The sequence below is a fragment of the Arvicanthis niloticus genome, chromosome 6 (genome assembly GCF_011762505.2).
Source record: "Arvicanthis niloticus isolate mArvNil1 chromosome 6, mArvNil1.pat.X, whole genome shotgun sequence".
Classification (NCBI taxonomy): Eukaryota; Metazoa; Chordata; class Mammalia; order Rodentia; family Muridae; genus Arvicanthis; species Arvicanthis niloticus.
This window is the reverse complement of record NC_047663.1, coordinates 6318949-6346127: the sequence shown is the minus strand read 5'-3', so window position 1 is coordinate 6346127 and position 27179 is coordinate 6318949. Positions and strand designations below refer to the sequence as shown.

The 27179-nt window shown below is 50.4% G+C and overlaps 2 protein-coding genes across 2 annotated transcripts; both read right to left on the bottom strand.

Annotated features, from left to right (window-relative positions):
- Positions 1–11245: 11245 nt before the first annotated feature.
- Positions 11246–17742, bottom strand: Trim65 (tripartite motif containing 65). The gene is made up of 6 exons (XM_034504465.2): positions 16878–17742; positions 14387–14482; positions 13902–14135; positions 13647–13821; positions 13469–13534; positions 11246–12819 (listed from the first exon to the last, which is right to left on the bottom strand). Exons 1-6 carry the CDS (start codon positions 17298–17300, stop codon positions 12245–12247), a joined length of 1569 nt encoding a protein of 522 aa, XP_034360356.1. The 5' UTR covers positions 17301–17742; the 3' UTR covers positions 11246–12244.
- A 1039-nt stretch (positions 17743–18781) lies between these two features.
- Mrpl38 (mitochondrial ribosomal protein L38) lies at positions 18782–25170 on the bottom strand. The gene is made up of 9 exons (XM_034507742.1): positions 25013–25170; positions 24744–24923; positions 21580–21714; positions 21298–21506; positions 20809–20881; positions 20637–20682; positions 19569–19727; positions 19246–19382; positions 18782–19090 (listed from the first exon to the last, which is right to left on the bottom strand). Exons 1-9 carry the CDS (start codon positions 25077–25079, stop codon positions 18954–18956), a joined length of 1143 nt encoding a protein of 380 aa, XP_034363633.1. The 5' UTR covers positions 25080–25170; the 3' UTR covers positions 18782–18953.
- Between the last annotated feature and the right edge of the window lie 2009 nt (positions 25171–27179).

Below are 27179 nucleotides of genomic sequence, written 5' to 3'. Positions count from 1 at the left end.
TAAAGACACAAGAAAATGAGTTAGGGCCCACACTATTCCGCTTTGTTCTCGTTCTAACTTGATTAAGATTGCCAAGACCCTATTTCCAAATAATGATCCAGCCCAAGGCTTGAGGGTTGGAACCCGAACATAGTAATGGGAAGCGTGTGATGCTGTGCAAGTGAGGGAAAGTGTAGAGCCACCCCTCAGGGCAGCGGCACCAGAGGCGGCCGGCCGTTCATGTCTCTCCTGGGTTCCCAGCTCTCTATATATTCTGGGGCCCCGCTCCTTGCACCCTGACTCCCTGCCCACTCCTCCAGCCAGACCTGTATCCGCGCCTCTGGTTCCCCAGCTGTTTATGCTTAGATGTGAAATTTTTCCTTCAGTTTCTGAGACCAGGTTGGAAATTTTTAGTAAGTACTTAAGAATCAACGGGAGAAAAATAAACAAAACAGGGCCCCTTCATACCCACACAGTCACGCATGCACACACACACACACACACACACACACACACACACACACGCATATATGCACGTCCCAGGTTGCCCTGCTGGCTTTTTTTTTTTTTTTTTTTTTTTTTTTTGGCCCTGCTGGAGATTGAATCCAGTTCTTTGTGAACGTTAGGCAAACACTTTACCACTGAGTCACACCCAGTGCTGGCTAGGTTATGTCAACGTGACACAAGCTGGAGTCATCTGAGAAGAGGGAGCTCAACTGAGAAAATGCCCCCATTAGACTGGCCTGAAGGCAAGCCTGCAGTGCATTTTCCTCTTCCTTGTCCTCCCTCCCTCCCTCCCTCCCTCCCTTCCTTCCTTCCTTCCTTCCTTCCTTCCTTCCTTCTTTCAGAAACAGGGTTTCTCTGTGTAGCCCTGGCTGTCCTGGAACTCACTCTGTAGACTATGCCAGCCTCAGACTCACAGAGATCTGCCTGCCTCTTTGTCCTGTGTCGGGATTAAAGGCGTGTGCCACCACATGTTGCTGCAGTACACAGTGCATTCTCTTAATTAGTGATTGCTGTGGGAGATTCCTGCCCACGGTGGCGGTGTCATCCCTGGGAAGGTAGTCTTGGGGTGTTATGAGACATGGTTGCTGAACAACCATGGAGAGCAAGTCAGTAAGCGGCACTCCTCCATGGCCTCTGCATCCATCCCTGCCCCGACTTCTCTGGATGATGGAGTATGAATATAAACTAAAATAAACTCCAGGTTGCTTTTAGCCATGGTGTTTTATTACAGCAATAGAAATATAGCAAAGACATATCCCGAGAGAGAGTCTGAATTCCCAGAAAACAGACAGGCATTGTGGTGCACATCTGAAATCCCAGAGCTGGGAGATGGGGACAAGAGGATCCTGGGAGTTTGCTAACTATTCAATCTAGCTGATAGATGAGATGCAGATTTATTGAGAATCTCAAAAAATAAGGTGGAGGGGATGGATAGATGACTTAGTAGTTCAGAACACTGGCTGATTTTCAGAGAATCTGGAGTTCAATTCCTAGCACCCACATAACTCATAACTGTCTGTAAATCCAGTTCCAAGGGATCCGGTACCCTTTTCTGGCTCTGCAGATACTGTATATATGTGGTGAACAGATATATGCAGGCAAACACACACACACACCCTACACCCATGCACCCACATCCACACACACCCCACACAAACTCAGGTGAAGAGTGATGGAGAAAAGCATCTGACACTGACTCTGACTTCCGTGTGCACACACATGTGTGTGCACACACAATGAAGTGTGCAGTCTAGAGCTGGCATGGTCAACAACACTTGTCAGGTAAAGGCAAAAGGGTCAGGAGTTTAAGGCTAACCTCAGCTACTTAGTGACTTTCTGGTTAGCCTGGGCTACATGAAAGGCTGTCTCAGAAAAGCATAAAATTAAAGTGTGTGCTTTAAACCTGGTGGTGGTGACACACGCCTTTGATCCCAGCACTCAGGAAGTAGAGGCAAGAGGATCTGTGAGTTTGAAGCCAGCCTGGTCTACAGAACAAGTTCCAGGACAGCCAGGGCTACACAGAGAAACCTGTGTTGAAAAAAAAAAAAAGGCATGTACTTTAGCTAATGTGTCAGTACATGTCTGTTATCCCAGCACAGGAGAGGCTAGGTTAGGAGGTCCAGTTCAAAGCCAGCTGAGGCTATATAGGGAAATAGTACCCCCCCCCCAAAAAAAAGGAAAAAAATACAATTCATTACAAAAATAAAATAAAATAAAATAAAATCAGGGTCTGGGGAGATGGCTCAGTGGTTAAGAGCACTGACTGCTCTTCCAGAGGTCCTGAGTTCAATCCCCAGCAACCACATGATGGCTCACAACCATCTGTAATGGGATCCGACGCCCTCCCTCTTCTGGTGTGTCTGAAGACAGCGACAGTATACTCACATACATGAACTAACTAACTAAATAAGTCAATCTAAAAATTCAGTGGATTCTTTCTCTGGAGCTGTCTTGGGCAAAGGTAGGATGGTGAACCACATCCCTGGCTTCTAGTCAGTGGATGACAGGAGAATCACCCAGTCATTATGGTCAAAATTGCCCTCAGCCACTGCCTAGTGTTGATGGAGGGCTGAGTCTCTCAGCGGAAGACCACTGGTTTTTCCCTCTACTTGGTACGGGAAGCTATGTTTTCACGGGTCTCAGGAAAAGGCAGGTGACTGTCCCCTAAGCTTCACCTCCCTGTGTGTACAAGACTTTACCCTTCAAAGCCTGTGTGGATCCCATTTCTGGACCCACTCTCCCAAGGCTATTGATGAGCTGTGGGCTGACAGAAGACAAAGAGCTGTGGAGGGGCCAGTCTCTCTGGGAAGTAGGCACAGCCCCTGCCTCACGGGTTAGGAACAGAACACAGCAGAATGCTTCCTAGACAACAGCTCTGTTTTGGGAGGTTGCAAGGCTGAGCTTTTGGGGAGGGCCAGAGCTGCAGACTAATGATGTTACACTGGGGATTATCATTATCTTAATTAAAAGTCTTTATATTTTTAAAGTTTTTTTTAAGATCAAGCTTTATAACAACAACAGATTTTTAAAAAAGATTTTATTTATCTTATGTATATGAATATACCATTGGTCACTGTCCTCAGACTCACCAAAAGAGGGCATCTGATACCTTTACAGATGGTTGTGAGCCACCATGTGGTTGCTGGAAATTGAACTCAGGGCCTCTGGAAGAGCAGTCAGTGCATTTAACCACTGAGCCATCTCTTCAGCCCCTAAAGTTGTTTTTATTTTATTTGTATCTTATGTGTATGATGTTTTGCCTGCCTGCACGTCTGGGCATCGAGAGCATGCCTGGGACCGTGGGAGTCAGAAGTAGGCATTGGATCCCCTGAAACTGGAGTTATAGGCAGTTGTCAGTCACCATGTGGTTGCTGGAAATTGAACTCAGGGCCTCTGGAAGAACAGCCAGTGCTCTTAACCACTGAGCTGTCTCTATAGCCTCCTCTTCTTCTTCCTCCTCCTCCTCTTCCTCCTCCTCCTCCTCCTCTTCCCCTTCCTCTTCCTCCTCCTCCCTCTCCTCCTCTTCCTCTTCCTCCATTTTGTTTATGTGTGTATCTGTGCATGTAAGGGCTAGTGCTTGCAGGCACTTGGGTGTTGGATCCCCCTGGCGCTGGAGTTAAAGGTGGCTCTTAGCTGTCTGCCTTGGTTCCTGGGAGAAGAATTGATATTGTAGCAGAGTAGGGAGTGCTGTTGAGTGGTGAGTACCTCTCTAGCCTGTATTATTAGTTTTTATCTATGTCAATGTTTCTGTGTAAGCGTATGCTGTGTGTGCTTGAAGAGGTTGGAAGAGGCCATCTGATCCCCAGGAGCTAGAATTACATGTAGGTGGTTGAGAGCCAGTGGCTGTTGGTGCTTTAATCCATAGTTCTTAGGTAGGGAACGAGAGTCAAAACAGAAGCACAGTGATGCCTGGGGCTTCCTGAGTGAGGATGGATTGATGGGACTGGTGAAGTGACAAGTTATGTCTGAGCTGCACGGTCACAAATGCCAGAACTCAGGCGGATAGGGACAGGAGTGGGAAAGGCCTTCTGGACAGAAGGAGCTGTGTGGGAGACGGCCTGGGTGGACCCTGCTTGGCAGGAAAGCACATAATGACTTCCATACGTCGGTCTCCACAGGAGCTCCGGATCATGACTGCCGCATTTGCCAAGCCCCAGGCGTGGCTGGGAGACTGAGCCACACACAGCACCACCCTTCTCTGTGGTTTGGTGGCCAGGAGGCTTGGGCTTGCATAGATGGTAGATTTGCCTGTTTCCGAAGAGGAGAAGGTGTATTTAGGATGGTCCTTAAAGAAGTGTCCAAGTGACCCTGATGGTCTCATACAGTGCTCACTGTCCCCCTTGCTGCCCTAGAAGGCAAGCCTGGAGATGTGATTTGTCAATATTGGTATTTTTAATTTTTGAATTTTTCCATGTCTCTGTAGGTGTGTGTGTGTGTGTGTGTGTGTGTGTGTGCGTGCATATGTTTCATGTGTTTCTGACACAGATTGCAAAGATTGAACTCAGGATCATCTTGCCTTTCATGGCAAGAACTTCTTCGACCCACTGAAGTACCTTGCTGGCCAAGGGCAGACACTGATAAACATATTTAAAATTCTTAGGGCCTGGAGAAATGGCTCAGCAGTTAAGAGCACTGGCTGCTCTTTAGAGGACCCCAGATTTTATGCCCTGCACCCACATGGCAGCTCACAACCATCTGTAACCCCAGTCCCAGAGGATTAGATGCCCTCTTCTGAATAGATTTACAAGTAGGCAGAACACCCATACAAAAAAACTCTCTCTCTCTCTCTCTCTCTCTCTCTCTCTCTCTCTCTCTCTCTCTCTCATTTGGTTTTTTGAGACAGGGTTTCTCTGTGTAGCCCTGGCTGTCCTGGAACTCACTCTGTAGACCAGGCTGGCCTTGAACTCAGAAATCCGCCTGCCTCTGCCTCCCAAGTGCTGGGATTAAAGGTTTGCGCCACCACTGCCCGGCTCTCTCTCTCTTCTTTTTCTTTCCTCCCCCCTCTCTTTTCCTTCAAGTTTTAAGTGCTACAGTGATGGCTCAGTGGTTAAAGTATTACAGTACAATAGTGAAGACCAAAGTTCTCACCCACAGAACGTGCCCCTACCCAGAAAGTTTCTGAGCTTTGATGTGTCTGTAAATGAGGTTTTTGTAAGTTACCTTTTTGTTTAGTGCCATTTTAAAGAATTCTTTCCTTTAGTAGTATTGTTGTTGGTACCACTAGCTTGTGCTTTTGATGTTCATACATAGAAGTAGTATATATTTATCATATAGATCTATATATCACATATATAGATACACAATCTACATATGTATTTACACATGTGATTATATATAGGTTATATATCTACAGATCACATATGTACATTATGAGTCACACAACTCATAATCTATGATATTAACTAAACTGATAGTCAAGTCGACACAGCCTGGGTAAGAAAGCCTCAGTTGAAAATCACCTTGATCAGGTTGGCTGTGGGCATTTCTATAGGGGATTGTCCTTGCCCACTGTGGGAGGCACCATTCCCTGAGCAGGTGGTCCAAGGCTGTATAAGAAAGCTACCTAAGGGAAACAGTAGTCAAGATACATTGTGTAATATATGAAATTTATTTTTATGTTGTTTTGCCTGCATGTATGTCTGTGTGAGGGTGTCAGATCCCCTGGACCATCTGCTGCCATGTAGGTGCTGGGAATTCAACCTGGGCCATCTGAAAGAGCAGCCAGTCTTTTTAACTATTGAACCATATCTCCAGGCCTCAAGACAGGGTTTCTTTCTTTCTCTTTCTGTCTTTCTTTCTTTCTTTCTTTCTTTCTTTCTTTCTTTCTTTCTTTCTTTCTTTAATAGTCTTCTAGTGTGATGTGACCAAGTATATGTGTTGGCAGGAAAGGAATATGGATTTTTTAAAATTTATTTATTTATTTATTTTATACATGTGTACACTGTCGCTGTCTTCAGACACACCAGAAGAGGGCATCGGATCCCATTACAGATGATTGTGAGCCACCATGTGGTTGCTGGGAATTGAATTCAGGATCTCTGAAAGAGCAGTCAGTGCTCTTAACTGCTGAACCATCACTCCAGCCCAAGACAGGGTTTCTTTTTTTTTTTTTTTTTTTTTTTTTTTGGTTTTTCAAGACAGGGTTTCTCTGTGTAGTCCTGGCTGTCCTGGAACTCACTCTGTAGACCAGGCTGGCCTCGAACTCAGAAATCCGCCTGCCTCTGCCTCCCAAGTGCTGGGATTAAAGGCGTGCGCCACCACTGCCCGGCTTGGTTTATTTTTTTTAAAGCGTTTTATTAGTAGTGTTGTTTACTCACATGTACACAGTGGATGTCTGCCTATGTACATGATTTTTATTTTTTAAAGTTATGTCTATGTGGGACTGGTGATGTGGACATGTGCTGGTTCCCGCCAAGGCAGGAGGTTGAAAGCTGCCTGATGTTAGGGCTGGGAACCGTACCTGTGTCTGGGAGCAGTACAAGCTGTAAACTGAACCGTCTCTCTTATTTCTGATGATTAGAGTGGGCGTGGTGTTTGAACTTTAAGACAGGAAGTTAACAGCATGACAGTGTCCATAACATGACAAATTGTCTGGGCCACCCCAGCCTACGGCTGTTGAGTGATCTTTTTGTTATTATTTTGGGTTTTTCGAGACAGGGTTTCTCTGTGTAGCCCTGGCTGTCTTGGAACTCACTCTGTAGACCGGCGGAAGCCATACTGTAACTTACAGGAGAAGCACATGAGTGTGCCTTGGCAGGAAGTTGAAAGCTGCCTGATGTAAGGGCTGGGAACTGAACCTGTGTCTGGGAGCGGCTGCAGACCCTGGCACTGATCCTCCGGTGGGTGGGAGCTTCGAGCCCTTCTAGCTTCAGATGTGCTTGCTCTTATGGTAATTCTTAGTTTGCTTTGTCAGCCGCCAGAGTTTCCTGGGAACAAAAGCCCCTCAGATGAGTCTTTGATAATTTTTCTAAAGTTTCAACAAGAAAATTAAGCCTCTTTGCAGTGGCTCCTCCCGTTGACCCCAATGGCCTCTGCAGTCACCGTGACTAGGCAGGAGGAACTCACTAAGGTTTCTTCTTGCTTAACTGTTCTAAGAGACAGACAGACAGACAGACAGACAGACAGACGCTATATCCCAAGAACGTAGGCAATAGTTTCCTAAAAGATGACATCAAGAATTTATAGAATGTATAAAGGAGAAATAAAGGGTGTAAAAGTTCAGACTTTGCTGGCTGAAAAAATACAGAAGCAGCGCACTGTTGAAGGCTAACCCCTGTGCTTGCCTGTCTTTCATTTCTGTAACAGCATGTCTGCTGCCAGCCTGGGCACAGCATGAATAGGTGGTGCCTGGCTAGATAGAATCATTTGGCTTACAATATAAGATTCATGCTTAGATATGAAGTAAAGGTTAATTAATGTTTAAAAATGCAGGGGAGAGGTCCATTAATAAAGGCATGGGAGCAGGGAAGGAGGAAAAGAAACCAAAATGGGTAAATGTTAGTGGTTGTTGGAAAATGGTTAAAGAGGAAATGAGTTAAAACGGCTCGTGCTTGAGTGTATTAAAACGTGTATAGATAGGGTCTGGAGAGATGGCTCAGTGGTTAAGAGCACTGACTGCTCTTCCAGAGGTCCTGAGTTCAATCCCCACCACATGGTGGCTCACAACATCTGTAATGGGATCTGATGCCCTCTTCTGGTGTGTCTGAAGACAGCAACAGTGTAAAATAAATAAGTCATATATATGTATATGATGTATATGTATGATGTATATGGTGTATGTGTCTATGTATATGTACCTTGAGCTATTCAGAGCCATCTGATTGAAAGATAACCAGTGGTCAGACTCCTCATTTTCACCGACTTACACAGACTTACACATGTGTTCTACAGCCCAGAACCGAAGTAGACCAGATCGGCCCGCCTCTGCCTCCGGAGTGTGGGATTAAAGGTGTGGGCAGCACTGCCCGGCTCGAGTGAGCTAAAGGGGGAATAGATCCTCTCTGCTTCCCATTGAGATTTTGAGCAGTTGAAGCTTTTCTTTTTTACACTGTTAAATTTTTTAGGTTTGTCTTATGTGTATGAATATTTTGCTGCATGTATGTCTGGGCACCACATGTGTAGTCAGTGTCCATGGAGTTCAGAAGAGTGTGTCAGATCCTCTGGAACTAGAGCCACCATGTGGTTGCTGGAAACTGAACCTGGGTCCTCTGGAAGAGCAGCCAGTGCTCTTTACCAGGGAGCCATCTCTCCAGCCCCGGGTGAGATTTATTAAAGAACTTAATGACCATTGCAGATCCTAGGACACTAGAGGACAATGAACACAGTACTCATCTAAGAAGACAGTGAGCTCTCGGAAGTCATTCAGGTCTATGGTGCATATCTTGTTTATATAGAAAGATCTGGTAGTGGTAGTGTTCACCTGTAACCCCAGAAAATAGCATGTGCAGTAGTCCAAGGTCATCCCTGGCTACATAGCAGGTTCGAGGTCAGCCCGGGCTATGTAAAACTATCCCCACAAAAGGGGGTGTGTATAGGTGTACATTTTTCCCAACTTACTTTAATAAGTGTTCAGACTTCCCTCTAGCCCACCACACACCAGCGTTATTAGGACGTGGGGAAGTAGACCTGTTTAGAGATAGTTCTTTGGGGGTGAGTCTACTCTTCTTTGTCAGGGTACCTGCAGTTCAGTCCAGTAGCGAACACCATGCATAAATCAGAAGCTGCAGTCCAGTCTTCTCGGCAGACACCACACACGAACCAGCAAGGGACTTTCCAAAGAAGATTCCTCTTGGGGTGGGGTGGGGCAGGAAGTGCTCTGGGTGTGGTGGGATACACCTTTAATCCCAGCATTTGGGAGGAGAGGCTAGCCTAGTGTACAATCAACTTCTAGATCAATAAGGGACACGCAGTGAGATTCTGTCTCAACCCTGCCACCCAAAAAAGATATCAAACCACCCAAAAAAGATACCAGTTTGTAGGTAGCCCGGTGGTGGAGCCACACCTATGATTCCTAAGACTCAGGTTGTCATATTTATTAAATATGGGTCTAATAGGGTATAAGACAGGGTCTCACTGTGTTGTCCAGCCTGGTCTGGAAATAATGGGTTCAGGCAATCTCCTGCTTTAGCCTTCTCAGTAGCTGAGTATATAGGCACACATACCCAGAATGGTAGTAGCCTCTTGTTTTAGGTTTTTGAAACAGGTCTGTCACCGGCGGTGGTGGCACACGCCTTTAATCCCAGCTCTTGGGAGGCAGAGGCAGGTGGATTTCTGAGTTCGAGGCCAGCCTGGTCTACAAAGTGAGTTCCAGGACTACATAGAGAAACCCTGTCTCAAAAAAAAAAAAAAAAAAAAAAGAAAAAGAAACAGGTCTGTCTATGTTGCCCTGGCTGGCCTGAAACTAGCTATTCAGACTAGATAGAGATCTGCCTACCTCCGTGTTGGGGTTGGTCTTGTGGGCTGTCTATTCAGATGCTCAGTTCTGTGCCCCAAGACCACATTGTTCTGACCAATGTGCTGTAAAGAATGCTCCCCACAATCTCTGATTGCATAATTAAAGGCCTATGGTGGGGCAGGAGAGAGGAAGGCGGTACTTTCGATGAGTGGGGGAAGGGTCTCAGCTAGGAACCAGGAGAAGGAAAAAGGTAGGGGAAGGAGGTGGCCATGAGGCAGGATGGACCACGAGGATGGACCATGAGCATGTGGCCAAAAGAAAATCACCCTGAGGACACACATGAGCAGAGCACACAGAGCAAGTTTCTCCTCTTTGTGTAGCCCCAGGTGTCCTGGAACTCCCTCTATAGACCAGGCTGGCCTTGAACTCACAGAGCTCTGACTTCTGTGCCTACTGAGTGCTGGGATCAAAGGTGTGAGAGATTGTTTTCTAATGTCTGCAGTCTTTCAGAATTGTTTTGACGTTAAGGGCACAAATAACAATTCATAGCGCTGCAAGGATGTGCTCATACCTGCCTCTAACTCCATCTTCTCTGTGTAGGAGAGGCAAATGGAAACCCAATGGGTTACACACCTTGCCTCAGCTAGCCACGCAGAGGAGGTGGGGCAAGTGTGTGGTTGCCCTCCTGTGTAACTCTGGCTGGCTTCAGAAACAATAGCAACCCACACAAACCCAGCAGGTGGGGTGGCTCATAGGTGGGGTGGTTCACAGGTGGGGTGTCTCACAGGTGGGGTGTCTCACAGGTGCGGTGGTTCCCAGGTGGGGTGTCTCACAGGTGGGGTGTCTCACAGGTGGGGTGGCTCACAGGTGGGGTGGCTCACAGGTGCGGTGGTTCCCAGGTGGGGTGGCTCACAGGTGCGGTGGCTCACAGGTGCGGTGGTTTGCAGGTGGGGTGGCTCACAGGTGGGGTGGCTCACAGGTGGGGTGTCTCACAGGTGCAGTGGTTCGCAGGTGGGGTGGCTCACAGGTGCAGTGGTTCGCAGGTGGGGTGGCTCACGGGTTATGCTTATAATCCTAACACTTGGGAGGCTAAGCAGAAGGATTGCCACCTGACTGAGGTCAGCATGGGGACACTGCAAGTTTCAGACCAGCCTGAGCTATAGATTAAGACCCAGTTTCAACCTCTCGCCCAACAAAAAAAGTCAAGGATTCCAGGAGGTAGAGGGAGGAGGACGCTGCCTGGACCACAGTGAGTTTGAAGCCAAATAGGCTTTATAGGGCGCTACACCCAGCTAGGTGATACAGCAAGACCGGCTGAGGGCTAAAGAGATAGGACCCAGGTTTGGTTCCCACCACCCTCTTCTAGCCTCCTTAGGCATTGCTCACATGCACACACACAATAATACATGTGGGCATGTGCACAAACACACACACACAATAATACATGTGGGCAAAATACACATGTGCATTAAAAAATTTTAAAAAGCAATGCTTAATCACTTGTATAAAACGTGTATATCTTCCCTGGGGGATATATTACTGCACATATAACCCTTTAAAACCTCTTAGAGGTCACTGATGGGGGTTCATGACTTTAGTCCCTGCACACAGAAGGCAGAGGCAGGCAGATCTTTATGAGTTGGCCAGCCTGGTCTACATAGTTCTAAGTCAACCATGGGTACATAGAGATACCCTATCTCAAACAACAAAAATCTGTTATTGTTGGGGGAACTCTGCAGGCAGATGTTGTGCTTGCCACAAGGTAGGAGAGAGCTGACTCCTGCAAGCTGTCCTCTGACCTCCACATGTACGCCACGGCGTACACAAGCCACCCCACCCTGAGTCCCACACTAAATAAACATAACAGAATCTCTCAAATCTTTTATTGTGAGATGTTTACCCACGAGCATACAAAACAAATGCTTAAGGAATTACAAAAGAAAAGGAAAAAACATTACAAAAGTGGGCATCCTTGTAACTACTGCCAACATCAGAAAATGGTACATCTCAAGTAAATAAATTATACCAGGCTGTAGATGTCAGTGAGAGGTCAGAACTTTGAATGCTAGCATTCAAAACACTTCAGGCTCTATACCCAGGACAAAAAAAAAAAAAAAAAAAATCTCCTTCCAGAAATGTGAGGAAAAAAAAAGCCAAACTCATCCAGGCCCTTCATCTTCCATGAAGATATTTGGGACTAGCAAAAGCAAGCGGTTTACATCTGCCGCACCTGTACCCATCACCACACTGGCTGTCTACAGACTTTGCATAGTCCCCACTTGGTGGAACTGTTTGAGAAGGATTAGGGGGTGTAGTCTTGTTGGGGGAAGTGTGTCACTTGGGATGGGATTTAAGGTTACAAAATCTTATGCCAGTGTCCCCGTCCCCTCTGTGTGCGTGTGTGCGTGCGCGCATGCACACACCCAGTGGTCAGGTTGTAAAGCTCTCAGCTACTGCTCCAGTTCTGTGCCTGTCTGCTTCCCACCATGACAATCATGGACTAAACTTGTAAAACTGTGAGCAAGCTCTGAGTTAAAGGCTTTCTTCTGTAAGAGTTGCCTTAGTCATGGTGTCTCCACACAGCAATAGAACAGTAACTCAGATAGATGTCCATGCAGTGCCTGAACTTGGTTCTTGCTTGGAGCTGGGGCTTCCTATTTAATTTCTTTCTGGCCCCTGGCCCCTGGCCCCTTCAAAGAGAGTAAAAAGTAAAGTTTGATTTAGGGGCTCCTCTCCCATCTCTGTCCTTTGAGTCAACAGAGAGGCTTGCAGCTATTCCTTCTAGAAGATTGGCCTTTGGTTTCCAAGTCAGAGGCTGATCCACTTTTGGGCACACAGGCACAGTGGCACCTGTCTGTGCCTTCCTCAGCTGGATGCTGTGACATCTTCCTGGGGCCTTGGAGGGAGCTTGGCCTCAGGCTGATGGCAAAGAGTGAGGGTCCTCCCCTCAAGGAGCCAGAAGACAGGGTAGACAGGCTGGCTGAAAACTGCATAGAAAGTGTGCAGCTTTTGCGTGTGTGGCTCCAGACTGTAGAAGGTCAGGCGCCCAGAGGTCAAGTTCAAATCTATGCCCAGGAGTCGTCCAGGCACCCCAGGCAGACGCTGAGAATTGCCATTGTGCCAGGCCTGGATACTGTCCTCCTGGATGCAGAGACCCCAGGAGTAGGGTCCACGACCAATGTTATCCGTGTGGGCCCCCAGCTTTTGGCGTGATAGCTTTGGGTAGGTGACACCCAGAGTGACGGAGTGATCAGAGGCACGTACCTCCCAGTAGTGTTGTCCAGTCTGAAAACTCTGGGTACACTGCACCTGCCACAGCTCGAAGCTGCCTGACCTGGCTGGGCCCTGGGCCTGGAAATGGTGTGTCACCTGCTGGTCCTTGTGAGACAAGTGCAAATACTGGTTGGCAGTCTCTGGGTCAAAGGTCAGATTGCGATAATCTATTGGAGAGAGATGAACAGAGGTGGGCAAAGGTGTCATTTTTGCTGGGCAGTGGTGGCACACGCCCTTAATCCCAGCACTTGGGAGGCAGAGACAGGCGGATTTCTGAGTTCGAGGCCAGCCTGGTCTACAGAGTGAGTTCTAGGACAGCCACAGCTACACAGAGAAACCCTGTCTCGGAAAAAAAAAAAAAAAAGGTGTCATTTTTTTCCCTAGAGCATAGGGTTACTGTGGCTCCGTCTGGACAGTTTTAATGTCTACTGGGCATAGTGGACCGGACACCAGGCACCATCTTACTAGTGAATCCCTCATGGCTCCCTCAGAGCTGGAATCCTGCCCCATGTTACAAGAGGGGAAACTGAGGCTCAGAGAGTTATGCTCACATACTGTTAAGAGGGAAAAAAATGGGATAGACCCCAGAATGTGCCCTTTTAACACTATGCTGGCTGAATCCACCTCAGGGTTGATGTGGACAAGGTTCTTATCTCCGTGGGCATGCGGAGATGGGGACAGGCCCAGGGAGGAGCGTGGACAGGACAGTTAGAGCAGGTAGCCCCCCCATACATACACAAGCATATGCATGCATTCACACGCTCTCACGTGCACACAATTGTCACATGCACACACACAGGCATTGTGTCTCCTTACTCTGCCAGAGCTTCTTCCTCAGTGGACACACTGTGCTGGGGACTGGTGACAGGGGACCCAGGGCCTCTAAAGAACAAAGCAGAGGTAAGGAAGACAGTGGGGATTATCCCTGACTCCCTGCTTCTACCCAGTAGTGGGGGTGGGGTCGGGCCCAGAGGGCAAGGAGAAGTCAGATTACCCATAGGGCCAGCATCAGCCGATTCGGCTGCCACCTTGGGGAGGTTTTCTCTGAGGAGGAGCTCACAGAGTGGGCTGAGCAGCTGGTTCACACTGTTCAGCTGCTGATCTTCATCCCACTGTGGAGAGGTCAGCGGCCCGAGGGACTCTGTAGGCTCAGGGAGCTGCTGTAGCTCCTGAACCCCGGGGACAGAGGCAATGAGTGGCATGCAAGGCGTGGAAGCAAGGCCCTACCCGCTGCCCTGATATCTGGTACCTGGAAGAAGATGTAATCATCCCCCTGCCCCAGGAGATCCTGCACACTGTGGTCATACTGAGACAGGGCCTTTAGGTGGTCAGTCAGCCGCTGTTTCTCATTCACAACTTGGTCCAGCGCCTGCTTCTTGGCTACCTCTATATCACCCAGTGTTGAGGCCTGCTGCTTCTCCAGCACCTGAAGCAGGCTACTGAATCTCCTGGAGACAACCGAGGCCAGGGTGCAGGCTGAACTCTGCGTGGGCACAGGAGGAACCTCAGGGGGGCAGTCTCCACAGTATAGCAAGGCAGGCCAGGCCCTCAATCACCCACTTGGCTTGAAGGGTGGGGACATGTGGAGTCAGTTAGGACCCTTGCAACCTCTTCCCCACTGGGGCCTGGCTACCCACTCCCTGGCGCTGGGAGGGATTTGCGAGGCAGCTCACATCTGTCGCCTGCAGTCCAGGGAGCAGATGGTGAGGCCGGACTGAGCACATGGTGAAGTACCTCAATCCGACTGCTTTGTAGCTGCAGCTCCTGAAGCTGGGTCTCTGCCTGGGTGACCTGTTGCCGGGTAGCCAGTAGCCTAGCTCTCAGCTGGTCCTGTGGCACCCATCCAGAGGGCAAGCAACAAAAGAAGGTTAGCATTGGTTATAACCTTCAAGCCGCCACTACCCATACAGGTGCTGGGTTCTGTCCTCATGCCCCTGATGGTAGTAACTGCCTCGTAAAATCCCGGAACTAGGTCAGAGTTCCAGGGAGACCTGGAGAGGGACCTGTCTCTACATGGAGCGGGACACTGTATGAGGAATGTGGAAATCTTGGGTTGAAGACCCCACTTCCAGTCTCACTCCTGCGTCTTGCAGGTTGAGTGACCTGGGCAGAGCTCCCACCTTCTCCTGTCTGTAGTCTCATCCGTATCCCAGGCAACAAAGGAGCGCGGTCACACTGGCTTACAGAGCCTGGAGCAGAAAGGGAGACTGGCAGAGTTATCTGACCAGTGATCAGTTCGGCTCCTAAGAGCCCAAAGGGAAGGCATGATTATCATTTGGTTGAGTTGTTTGCCCTGGAGACCAAAATGAGCTGTTACAGGAACTGGGAACACCATTCTGGTGCCTGAAACAGATACTTAACCTGGCTAAGAGTCTCATTACCTGTTTCTACTCCTTCCAACACTATTTCCGGCTGGGGCCCCTTAGCATTGTTGCTGAGACAGGGTCTCATTATGTAGCCCAGGCTGGCTACATAATGACGTAGCCACATAGACCAGCCCGATCTTGAACTTACGGAGATCTGCCGACTTCTGCCTCTAGAGTGATGGAGTTAAAGGCATGCACCACCATGCCAGCTAACTTATTTTTTTTTTTAATTTGTGTTTATGTAAGTGTGGGTACATGCATACATGCCAGCGTGCACATGTGAAGGTCAGGGGCAACCTCAGGTGTCTCAGTCTGTGCCCTGTACCTTAAGACAGGGTCTCTTGCTTGCCACTGTGTATGCGAGCCCTTGGGCATCCCTGCCTCATATCCTCTCCTCTCAAGCACAATTCTGTCCCCTGGAGCGTGAGCCATCTGGCTGAGGTGTCCTCCGTGCTGTGGGCTTCTAACCTCCAGTGCTTGGTCTCCTACACTTGTCACGGGCGGCAGTGCCTCAGCCTTTCTCCTTGGGGCTTCAGCAGCTCCAGGGCACCCCACCCCCTGAAACTCCCTTCTTTCCTTCTGTCTCTGCTACTCACTCTCCGACCTCACCCTGACCCTGTCACCAGCTCTAAACCGTGCCAAGCATCTATCCTTACCCCCACTTTCCACCCCTCACTGGTTCCTCCCTGCCTGTGCTAGTCCTCCAGTGGCCGCTCAGCCCCTTCTTCCCCATCTGTCAGTCACTCCTTGTCCATGTGCTGTGTCTGTTTGTGCCCTACCGTCCTCTCCTCTGTCCTAGCGGTGATGGCCATGGGCACAGGCCACCACCATGGTGCCAATTTCATGCTCTCTTTGCCTTTAAGTCAATCTCTCAGCAGCACGGGGCACCTGGAGAACTCTCCCTCCTGTAACTGCCTGTGCCCTGGCCGCCATCTCTGAAGCTCTGTCAGGATGTAATCTCCTGCGGGACCTCCCCTGTTCAACAAATTCCCACTCCTTCTAGAGAACTATAGTGACTTCCAGTTTTCTCCTTGCTGCTGGCATCTCCCTCAAACTCTCAGCAGATGCCCGTCACCCACCTCTTCTGTGTACCCCACTGCATCCACATAGTGCATATCCCAAACCAATCGCTCTTCACCCACCCTTGGCACACCAGTCTCCCGCAGAAACCCTTGTCCTCAGCTGTCCCCATGTCTTACTCTTTCCACTGGGCACCGAGTTCCCACTCACTTCTCATTTCTTTTGCTTTGCAGCTGTGACCTCCTTCCTCTTATCTCTCATCGCTTACCCCCTCCACACCCCAGCTGGGGCTCAGACTCCTGAAAGCGGAAATCTGATGACATCATCGCCCTTTCTCAAGCTTGCGAAGGCTCTGCATATCCCTAGAGGAAGAGTCACCACCACCATGCCACCCATCATGGTCTGGTCCCTGATGAGCTGGGAAACCTGTCTGGAGATCTCAGGAACCTGCCCATCATCTCTGCGCCTCGGCACTTGTCCCTGCAGTCTCTTTTTCTCGCTGCCGCTTCCTCAACTCTAGGAGGAACCACCTAAAGAGCACCTGCCACTCCTCTTAAGCAGGGCTGGCCTGGCTGTCTTTATAGAATGAAACCTTCACGGTTTGCTGACACACTATCTGACCCTTGAGTAGATCTTCAGTCTCTGAAGGACAGAAAGCACTGACTGCTGGCCACTTTAGCAAAGGGGCTGCCAGCCCTGGCCTAACACTGGCTCTACTTTATTCAGAGGACTGCTTATGCGGCAGTCAGGTGCACGTGCCCTCTGGGTTCATACGGGACCCCGCAGCCTCCTGCTGCAGCCCCTGGCCCTGGCCACAAGCGGTCCCGGCCCTCCCGCACCTCGCGCACGCGGCGCTCCACGTCCAGCAACGCCCTCTCGTGGTGGCTACAGTCGTGCACCGTGCACGCGCTGCACACGCAGAGGCCCTCCGTGCGACAGAAGAACTCGAGCGGCCTCCCGTGGCGTGGGCAGCGAGCGCTGTGACCTGTGGCGGTGTCCGGACGCGGGATGGCGGCGGGCAGCGCCTGCAGGACGCTGGGCAGCGCCTGCAGCAAGGTGCTCAGCGTCACGTTGCGGCACAGCTTGGCGCCCTCCGGGAAGGGCTGGCGGCACTCGGGGCACGTCTTCTCGCAGCAGCGCCACGAATCCTGGATGCAGTTCCCGCAGAAGCTGTGCCCGCAGGGCAGCGTCACCGGGTCCCGGTAGCGACTTAGGCAGACGGAGCAAGTCACCTGGTCCTCCTCCAGCAGCTGAGCGGCCATGGCGGAAGTGAGGCCGGGTGCGCAGAGCTCTTAAAGGGACCGAGGCTACCAGTGCGACTTCTGTGGAAGGGCCAAGGACAGTCCAGGAAGACGCCGCAGTGCGCAGGGCATGGGGCGCTGCACTCTGGTTCCCTAGAACGTTCCTTGGCAGGGATCCAAGTCACACTTGCCCGACTTCTGACTCACTGGGAGCTTGGGCGCGGCTCCCTCCGCTTCACCCAGATGCCTCAATGTTCCTGCTCTAGACTCTTATCTCCGGCTCCTGCTCTTCCTCCTGAGGATCTGGCCTTACAGGCTTGGAACCCCACCAGGCCCGGGGCCATCTGTTGTCTCTGGCATGTTTGCCCAGACATTGAAAATTGGAGCGAAGCATGGAGCCTGGTGATGCTTGATAAAAGCGCCTCACCAGGTCCGTGGTTTTTTTGCAGAACAGGAATTTAAGCACTGGGGTCTATCTCCCCTCTCTGGGAAATGTGTAATTTTGGTTCTTTTAAAATAGTGACATGGAAATTTCTGGTTACTAAAACCCACTTAACCTTTTTAAAAGACCCTTTATCCTTTATTCAATAAGGTTTCACTAGCGCCTAGTGGCCTGTGGACTCTGGCTCCAGCTACTTTGCCTGGTTCCCCAGCTGTTTTCACACCCCATTTCATAAGGTGATTTGATGGTTTGCATATGCTTGGCCTAGGGAGTGGCACTATTAGGAGGTGTGGGTTTGATGGAGTGGGTGTGTCACTGTGGGTGTGGGCTTTAAGACCCTCATCATAGCTGCATGGAAGGAGCCTTCAGATGAAGATGTAGAACTCTTAGCTCCTCCTACATCATGCCTGCCTGAATGTTGCTGTGTTCCCACCTTGATGATAATGGACTGAACCTCTGAACCTGTAGCCAGCCCCAATTAAATGTTGTCCTTTTAAGAGTTGCCTTGGTCAGCCGGGCAGTGGTGGCGCACGCCTTTAATCCCAGCACTTGGGAAACAGAGACAGGCAGATTTCTGAGTTCGAGGCCAGCCTGGTCTAGAGTGAGTTCCAGGACAGCCAGGGCTACACAGAGAAACCCTGACTCGAAAAACAAAACAAAACAAAAGGTCTGTTTGCAGCAGTAAAACCTTAACTAAGACAGGTGACTATCTCCTCTACAACTGAACAGAGCAGATGGGGGTCCCAGTGGGCAGTATGAACCAGAGATCATGTCTTTCTAACAGACTAGGCAGAGCTGACTTGTTTGTAGAAGGCCTATGCTTTGGTGCAGCCTCACAGTGGGGACTCCAGGTCTTGGAGCCGAGGCAAACAAGCTGCTGCCAGGGCTGCCAGGGCTGCCCCAAGCCCGGCGGCAGGACTGATTCCTGGGGCTGTCTTTCACAAAGCTTCCAGGCTGGGCAAAGGTTCACTTTTCATGTGTATCTCCAGGTCCCAGCCACAGAGCACCTACAGCTTCACTAAAAGGGCTCTGGGTGCGTATACATATATACATATTGGCATCAGGAAAAAAAGATTTATTCACATATAATCAAAGCACCTTCACAACAAGCCCCTGGGTCTCCTGGGAGGGGCCAGCAAGGGACTGTCTCAGTTGGCTTCAGATAGCTCGCTCCTGAGGTGTGACCTTCCAGCTGGGTCAGTTCACCCTCTGAGATGACTGTACTGTGCCTCTCAGTAGATTCCATAGGTGGGCTCATGACTGTCCCTGTATCGGTCCAGATAGCGTAGGGGCTGCTTGTGGGGGAAGCGCTTCTGGTTGGGGTGGTAAGGGGGTGGCCGTACAAATTCAAACACAGGTTCCCGCATGTCTGCAAGAAGAGTAAGGGGACAGGGGTGGACTCCTGCTGACCTGGGCCTCCTTGCCTGTGAGGCTGGAGTTCTACCAGGCACTTCCCACCTTTCAAAGGCCACCTTCTGGCATGGCAGGAGAGGTCTTGGCCCTCAGGCCTGCCTGAGCCCTTACCCAGAAGCTGGTGGAAGGTATGGGTGACAGAGTCGTCCCAGCGGCACTGGAAGAAAGCCAGACCAGCTGGAGTCATGGCTTCCTGGTGTTTCTTGTAGAAATCAAAAGTGTGGAAGGTCCTCTGGGCCAGCTCGTAGCTATGAGGAGATGGGCAGCAATTGAGTGGGAGGGAGCATGGTAGTCTGGGAAGCCCCTGGAGTCCACCCAGCCTGCATGTGGGACTGCTGCCAAGTGCAAAAAGGACACCAAGAGGAGGAAGGAGCAAGAGCCACCAGCCCGGAGAGCTGGCTTGAGGCTTGGGGACAATCAGAGATGTAGCTTACCAGGGTGAGGGACGGGTGTCCTCAGAGAAGTTGATTGGCTTGTCCTGCTTGAAGAGCAAGAAGGCCAAGCGGTGGAAGCCAGAGCCTTGAGCAGGGAAGGGGGGCAGGTAGGGACAAGTCTCCTGTCCTTCACCCACCCTATTGCCTGGGATGTTGGTTCTGGTAGGAGGAAAATACCCATTGGTTGCCATGCCGACAAGGTGGCAGGGGAACCCCAGTGTTGTACCCAGAGGCAGTCCCTCCCAGGGCCACTCTTGCACTCGATGACCAGGACCTCCAGGATCTCAGGGACATGCTGCAAACAGACTAGGGGACAGTTGTGGTTCAGAAACCAGAGAGGGGCTGGAGATGGCTCAGTAGCTAAGAGAACTGACTACTCTTTCAGGGGACCCGGGTTCCATTTCCAGCACCACCATGGAGGCTCACAACCACCTGCAATTCCCAGGGAATCCAAAGGCACAGGCATGCATGTGGTGCACATGTAAAACACTTGTACACATGAAATATTTGTTTATTGAGACAGGGTTTCTCTGTGTAGCCTTGGCTGTCCTGGAACTTACCCTGAAGACTAGGCTGACCTCAAACTCATAAAGAATCGTCTGCCTGTCTCTAACTCCCAAGTGCTGGGACTAAAGGCATGTACCACTACCACCCAACTGATACAATAAAATTAAATCTTAAAAAAATAAGAAAAGACTGGGCTTGGGATCTTCTGCAATTTACTGGCATTTGTAAAAATAACAAACTCCCTTGTGGTGACAAGGCAGAGCAGCTGGCTCACTCCTGGGTAGGTAAAACATTTGGTACCATCACCAGTTTCATGGGACAGAAAATAACTCCAGAGCAAGCAATGAAGAGGCTTGTGAGACTGGCCAGGGCCTGCTGCACATTTTTTTTTTTTAGACTGGGTCCCATTTTGTAACTTCAAACTCACAGAGATCTGCCTGCCTATGCCTCCAGGGTAGATACCCCTGGCATCTGCCATTTTCTCCTGTACCCGTGTTAAGAACATTCTTAGATCCCAGGGCTGCTGGAGTCCCCTAGCTGGCTTCCCACCCAGATACTCACAGCAGCCACTGAACGTACTCAGCATCTGGTTCCAGCAGGTGTCCGTCTGCAGAAACACAGAGAGAACCTTTTAAAGGAGCCAGGGCATGCCACCCTGCCCAGATCCCCAAGTTCTTGGCTCAGGGGAGAGAGAAGTGGGAGGCTGGAGGCCAGGTGACCCCCATACACCTACCCAAGTTGATGAATAGCAATGTCCACAAGGAATCCTTGTCTGCCTCATAGGTCACCTCCGGAGCCTGGGAAGCCTAACGGGGAGATTGAAGGAGCGTTCACCCTTGCCAGGGTACAGTTTCTCTGTAGAGGGCTGGAGCTTGTAGGGGGCTCTGGAGAAAGGAGTGTGCACCCCAACTCAAACCAAGACCCCTGACAGCTCCTCACAAGTGACAGGAAAGAGATGTTTATAAAGGCTGCTGAGCTGCTGTCCTGAGAGCTGAACTCTTAAGGACCACATGCCAAGAGAGATGGTCTGGGAGGCCACGGCAGTGGCTGGTCACAGAACAGGCACCGATGGCTCTTCTCTTTGTCTCGTTTCTGAAACTTCCCTGACTGTGATTTCTAGGAAGTCACAGGCAGTAACAAAGCTTCAAGCCTCGGTCCTGTGATGCCACGATCGCTGTACCCATGCATTCACAAGGCTGGGACAAGGGCACAGGAGCTGTACCTCAGTCGGGGTCACTTCATTGCCGTGATACACCGGGATCAGGTCCTCCTCTCCCACGGCATAAGCCACGTGTAGGGGGACCCAGGGCACAAAAGTGGCACCGTGGAACAGATCCCGGTAGAGGCCGTAGTACTCGGCCAGACGCTGCTTGTGGTAAGGTCCACACGTCCTCTCCCACTCTGCGCGCACGGCCTCCAGGGGGATGCTGGCTGTGAAGGAACAGCACTGTTTGGGTACAGTGTGGAGAGGGTACACCAGGGGCCCCTCCTCTGGGAGGCTCACCCGTGCGGAGGCGGGCTGCCCGCTCTTCTTCCACGTTGGCACGGAGCTCCCGGAGAAACTGTTTTCGCTCCAATAGCTTTTGGGTCCGACTGACTCTGGGTGGAGGCAGCCCGATGTCAATTTTGTCTTTGGGATCTAGAGAAGTAGGACATGTTGGGATAAGCAGGGTCAAATCTTCTCTTTAAATTGAATCCTTAAATGTGTGTGCAGTTGTGGATGTCCGTTTGTGTGGAACAAAAGGTTGAAGTGTTTTGCTCCAATACCCTTCATTCCACGCTGGCCCCCACACCCCCAAACAGGGTAGCCCTGGCTGTTGTGAAACTCACTCTGTAGACCAGGCTGGTCTTGAACTCAGAGATCTGCCTGCCTCTGCATCCTGAGTGCTGGGATTAAAAGTGTGTGTGTGCCACCATGGCTGGCCCTCAGTGTTGGCTTTTTTTTTTTTCTCCTGAGACAGGGTCTCTCACTGAAGCTGTAAATTGATGATTGGTTAGAGCGGCTGACCAATGTGCTCCTAAGATTTGTGTGTTAGGTCACCCCTTGTGGGGCAAGTGGAATTGTGTCACCAGACAAAAACTGTGAAGGTTGAATGGATTTAGAAACCCCGGTGTCCTCATATCTGAGAGGTAGGCGTTTCATCTGCTCCCGACCTGGTTCCTGGAGTATATGACCACGACACGACACCCCACCTGAGGATGTGATCACTAGTCACAGTACAGGATGCAGTTCTCCATGCTAATCAAGATGGGCTGGCCTCAAGGGTTTAGCCAATGAACCTTCCTGGACATTCTTTCCTACAAAAGGAATTTAATCTCTGGTCCATTCTGAGTAAGTTGTATGTATCCATTTTCACCACCAATAAACAGTATGGATAAGCAAGGACTGTTTCCCTCATCAAGAAGCCTTCATCATACAGAGCTGCACTGCCTGAGTCTCCCACAGAAGGCCCCTATGCACTGCAGGACACTCACCCCTCAGCTAAGCAGATTCCCCCCTCCCCCTCCCCAGGCCCAAGCTCATCAAAGGCCCTAGAAGCCCCCTTGTTCACAACTCCATGCAGTTTCTCATGGTGACTGGATCCCAGGAATTTGGGAGCCTGTCTCCTTGGCTTCAGCCTGCCTCATTTCTCATCCAGGCCGGGGAAGTTAGGCTTCATTTGTAGCTGAATACTTCCCGTTTTGTCCACCTGAGCAGAGTTCACATACCCCGTGTTGAGATGGAATGGGGAATCACAACCCCTAGCACTGGGTTAGAAGCAGACACTATACCTGGCTTCTGTGTGGATATGGGAGAGCCTACCTCAGGTCCTCATGCTCTGAGGGTGGGGTGGGTACAGGCACTTTCCTGACTGGTCCAAGCCCCTGGCCCCAAATCAAATATCATTGTTGGGCAGCCTGTCTGTATCTAGTTCCAGCATCCTGACACTCCAGCAAAGGATGGAACTATCCCCTTGATCCACTAAGCTAACCTGTGCTATCTGCTTCCCAGAACTGAACAGGGCTCAACTATTAAGCAAATCAGATATAAGGTAAAACTGTAGCGATAGGTCCCAGACTGGGTCACAGAATGGGAAACTGAGGCAAATGGACTTCCTAACTGGTTATCAGAATCACCTTTAAAATGACTCAAAGGTAGCTGGGCTAAGGAGGTTTGGTCTACTGCTGTATTATGCTAAATATTGGCCTGGTTGTCCCAGGGAGGAGATTCTCATGTAGACCCTAGACACGAGTGATGCTATGTAACCTTGCCACTCACGTTATCCTCGATTGGTGGATAACTAAAGATGCCTACAGCTGGGTAGAAGAGAGATAGGTGGGATTTTGGTCCCTGGGCTGGGATGTGGGGACTAAGGGAGATAGACAGAGAGAGAGAGAGAGAGAGAGAGAGAGAGAGAGACAGAGACAAGACAGACAGGAGAAGATGCCATGGGGTAAGGGGTTGCCAAAACTGGCCTGAGGGCAGTCCAGCTGGAGTAAGAGTGACCAAGGAGAAATATGGCAAGTTCTATCTCGGGTTACTGGCAGGGAAGTAGACTTGTAACAGTACAGAGAGTGGATGTTTGCTCAGCTCTAGTGCTTTTAAGGCTTTGAGTCTTGTATCTAGGAACTGAATGATCAAAGGTGGGTAGAATCCCCCAAGTGAGATTAAATCATTATAACACTGGGCAATGGTGGCACACACACACTTTTAATCCCAGCACTCAGGAGGCAGATCTCTGAGTTCGAGGGCAGCCTGGTCTACATATAGTGTGAGTTCCAGGACAGGCAGGGCTACACAGAGAAACCCTGTCTTAAAACAACAACAACAATAACAAGAAAGAAAGAAAAAGAAAGAAAGAAAGAAAGAAAGAAAGAAAGAAAGAAAGAAAGAAAGGAAGAAAGGAAGGAAGAAAGGAAAGAAGGAAAGAAAAATGCGATTCAAAGGTGGTTACAAACACACACCTAAGTCTTGGGTAGAGTTAGTAAGAGTTTCAGGCAGATTTAAGGAAACGTGACTCCAGCGGGTGGCAAATGCCTTTAATTCCAGAACTTGGGAGGAGGCAGGGGCAGGGGCAGGGGCAGGGGCAGGGGCAGGGGCAGGGGCAGGGGCAGGGGCAGGGGCAGGTAGATCTGTAAGGTTGATGCCAGCCTGGTCTATACAGTGAGACACTAGTTTCTAGCCAGGCCTTGGTGGTCCACAGCTGCAACCCCAGTAACTGGGAGGCAGAACAAGACAACCAGAGTCATCCTCAGTTACATAGTTGAGTTCAAGGCCACCCTGGGCTAATAAAACCCTAATCTCAAACAACATAAACCAAAAAGCAAAACAATGCATCTTATACTCCATACTACCACCTCCATCCCAAAGACAGGGTTTTTTCTGTGTAGCTTTGACTGTCATGGAATTTATGGTGTAGTTAGGCTAGCCCCTAAGTCAAGAGCTCCACCTGCCTCTGCCTCCTAAATGCTGGGATTAAGTGCATGGGCCTCCACCACCTGGCTGAGTCTCAGTTTTACAGAGATTAAACTATGCACTTATCACTTGGACGTTTGTTTAAATTCAGAACTACTCGTCTGGAGGGCAAGCAGGTCCTCCTCGTTCCGGGGACAAACGGGGACCAAGCTGGGCAAGAATACGCTAGCGGGTCTCCAGCCTGCCAAGCTCCGAGCCCGTCGCTCCCGCACCTGTCTCCTTCACGAAATGCTCCCGGTAGGTCCGCCACCAGTGCGGGGCGCGCGCCTCCTGCTCCGCCCGGCGGCGGTACCGCTCGAAGCTCCGGTACTTCTCCAGCTGCTCCAGGTTGCTCACGTCAATGTCCTCGTTGGGCATGGGCCCGAGCGGGGGTGTCCGCCGGCTGAGGGAGGCTGCGGGCACAGATCGGGGCGTCACGCAGGCTTAGGGCCGCGACTGGAGCTACAGCGGCCCAAGAGCTCCACAACCCCACACCACTCACCCGACGTGCTGAAGCGCCGGCATCTCCCAACTCCGAAAACCGCGGCACGCCACCAGGGCGCCGCCATCTTTCCTTCAGGTCGCCAAAGACCCCGGTAGGACCCAGACAGAGGTGGCCAGAGAGAAGCCTGCGCGCCCCGCGGGAGGCTCCGCCCCACCCGCCCCGCCCCCGCAGGAGGCTCCGCCCCACGGAGTCAAGGGCTGATTTAATTCTGAAATCCCTGGGACCTTCTTCCCAACGGCCCAAAGCTTAAGAGATCTGGTAGTACGGACCCGGAAGAGGCTTGTAGGACCGCTGCGGGGCTGAGAGCTGCCACTAGGGAGCAGCACGTACGTGTAGCTCCAAGAACAACTATGGGTTTTGACCCCAGGAATCCCACTCAACTTCCTCTGCCCCTGACACAGGGATTGATGGAGAATGATTCTGGAGTCAGATTTGGGAATAAAACAGGTAATAATAGTGCCCGCTTCATAGGTCTATTAGGAGGATTTGCACCTTGGTGTATCTGTTATCTCTTGATCATCTCCTCTTTATAGTTCTAGTGATCTCTTTTTGTCCCTACCTTGGCCCTTCTCCTTTGGAACCCAGGTTTCCAGTACAGCAAAGCTTTACTTCCTCAGCTTCTCCCCAGATCACAGGGTGTCTGCAGTGCTGTTGTGTCTTTTTGCTCTGTGACCTGCCTGTCCCCAAGTGCTCCCTCCAGGAAGTCCTGACATCCTCAATCCAGGCCGGTGACCACTAGTTGTTCTACTAGCAGAAGTCTGGCCCTTGAGCTCACAGTGAGATGCAATGAGGTCCTATATCCAGCAGAAATGGCCACAGCTTAGATTCCACAGCTCCCAGACAGCTAAGCCTCTCACTGTTACTTCTAGTTCCTCCAACAGTGAGCAGCTGCTGTCTGACAAGTGTCTGGTCAGGGGACCAGAGCCTTGCCTTGAGGAGGTGATCATTAGTGAAGGGTTCTTGCTGAGTGTTAGGGGGAACTGAAGCCACCTGCCGTGTGTTTATATGGTCTCACTTGCTCTTCACATCTTCCTGACACATGTCAAGGTCACTGGAAGCATTTCTGGTGCCCCTCATGCCATCAGGTGCGGTTCTGCCCTCTGCCTCTTCCCCTGCACGGCAGTCTTCCGACACGCTCACTCTTGCCCCCTCTCATCTGGATCACTGCTCACAGCCTCAGTGGGTTTCCAAATTGGTTTTTGAGACAGGGTTTCTCTGTGTAGTCAGGCTGCCTGCCTCTGTTGTCTGAGTGCTGGGATTAAAGGCATGCATGACCACTGCCCGGGCGTCTCTTTTATTCTTTTTATGAGACAAAGTCTTTCAGTGTAGCACAGGCTCTCCTAAACCTCAAGCCTACAGCCAGCCTCCCGTGTGCTGGGATTACACGTGTCACCAGCAGAGCCAGCTAAGCTCTCTCTTTAACAAGACAACACAAAGCTGACCTCACCTGCTCCCTACCTTGCTAAGCTTGCTTCATTACTCAGGAAGACCAAGGTATTGGGGAGTCTCTGCATTGCCTTTCTTCCTATGTGCTGGAAGTCACCCACTTTCCCTGTGGGGATGGCAAAAATGCAGGGTAGCCCCATAATGCCAGTTGATCCTTTAGACCCACAGTTTTCCATACAGGTTTGACTTGGGACTGCTTATGTGTTATGAGGACTGAGTCCCAGCAGGCACCAGGCTGCCTTGTATGTCAGTCACATTCTCCACTATGGGGCATCAAGGAGATGTGGTTGACAGCCTGCAGCTTGGCCTGGGCACAACTCAAAACCCTGCCCTGCTATTTGTCACTTTGTGCAGGGTTTGCAATCCCCAAAGCTTCCTTTCCACCCTTGAGGCAGGGATAGCAAATATTACCTACTCCAGGTGTCCTGAAGGTGCCAGAGAAAAGGGTGTAAGATCATGGCAGCCTTGGCCTGGCTACCTGAATAGGTCGCCTCTGCAAAGTCTGTTTTCTAGCAGATTAACAGGAGCAGAAAGCAAACATTGTATTCTGCTTTTTCCTTTTTCTTTTCGAGGCAAGGTCTTTCTACATAGCCCTGGCTGTCCTAGAACCCACTGTGTTGACCAGGCTGGCCCTAAACTCAGAGGTCCACGAAGTGAGCACTACCTTTCATTCTGTAGTCCAGGCTGATGGCTTGGAACTTCCTGTAGCTCAAGCTTG

Coding starts and splice junctions, on each gene's coding strand:
- Trim65 (XM_034504465.2), bottom strand. CDS start 17,300: ATGGCCGCTCAGCTGCTGGAGGAGGACCAGGTGACTTGCTCCGTCTGC. Junction 14,483..16,877: donor TGGAGCGCCGCGTGCGCGAG/GTGCGGGAGGGC, acceptor TGGGTGCCACAG/GACCAGCTGAGAGCTAGGCT. Junction 13,822..13,901: donor ATGATTACATCTTCTTCCAG/GTACCAGATATC, acceptor CCCGGGGTTCAG/GAGCTACAGCAGCTCCCTGA.
- Mrpl38 (XM_034507742.1), bottom strand. CDS start 25,079: ATGGCGGCGCCCTGGTGGCGTGCCGCGGTTTTCGGAGTTGGGAGATGC. Junction 24,924..25,012: donor CCGGCGCTTCAGCACGTCGG/GTGAGTGGTGTG, acceptor CTGTGCCCGCAG/CCTCCCTCAGCCGGCGGACA. Junction 19,728..20,636: donor GAGTACGTTCAGTGGCTGCT/GTGAGTATCTGG, acceptor TCCTCCTACCAG/AACCAACATCCCAGGCAATA.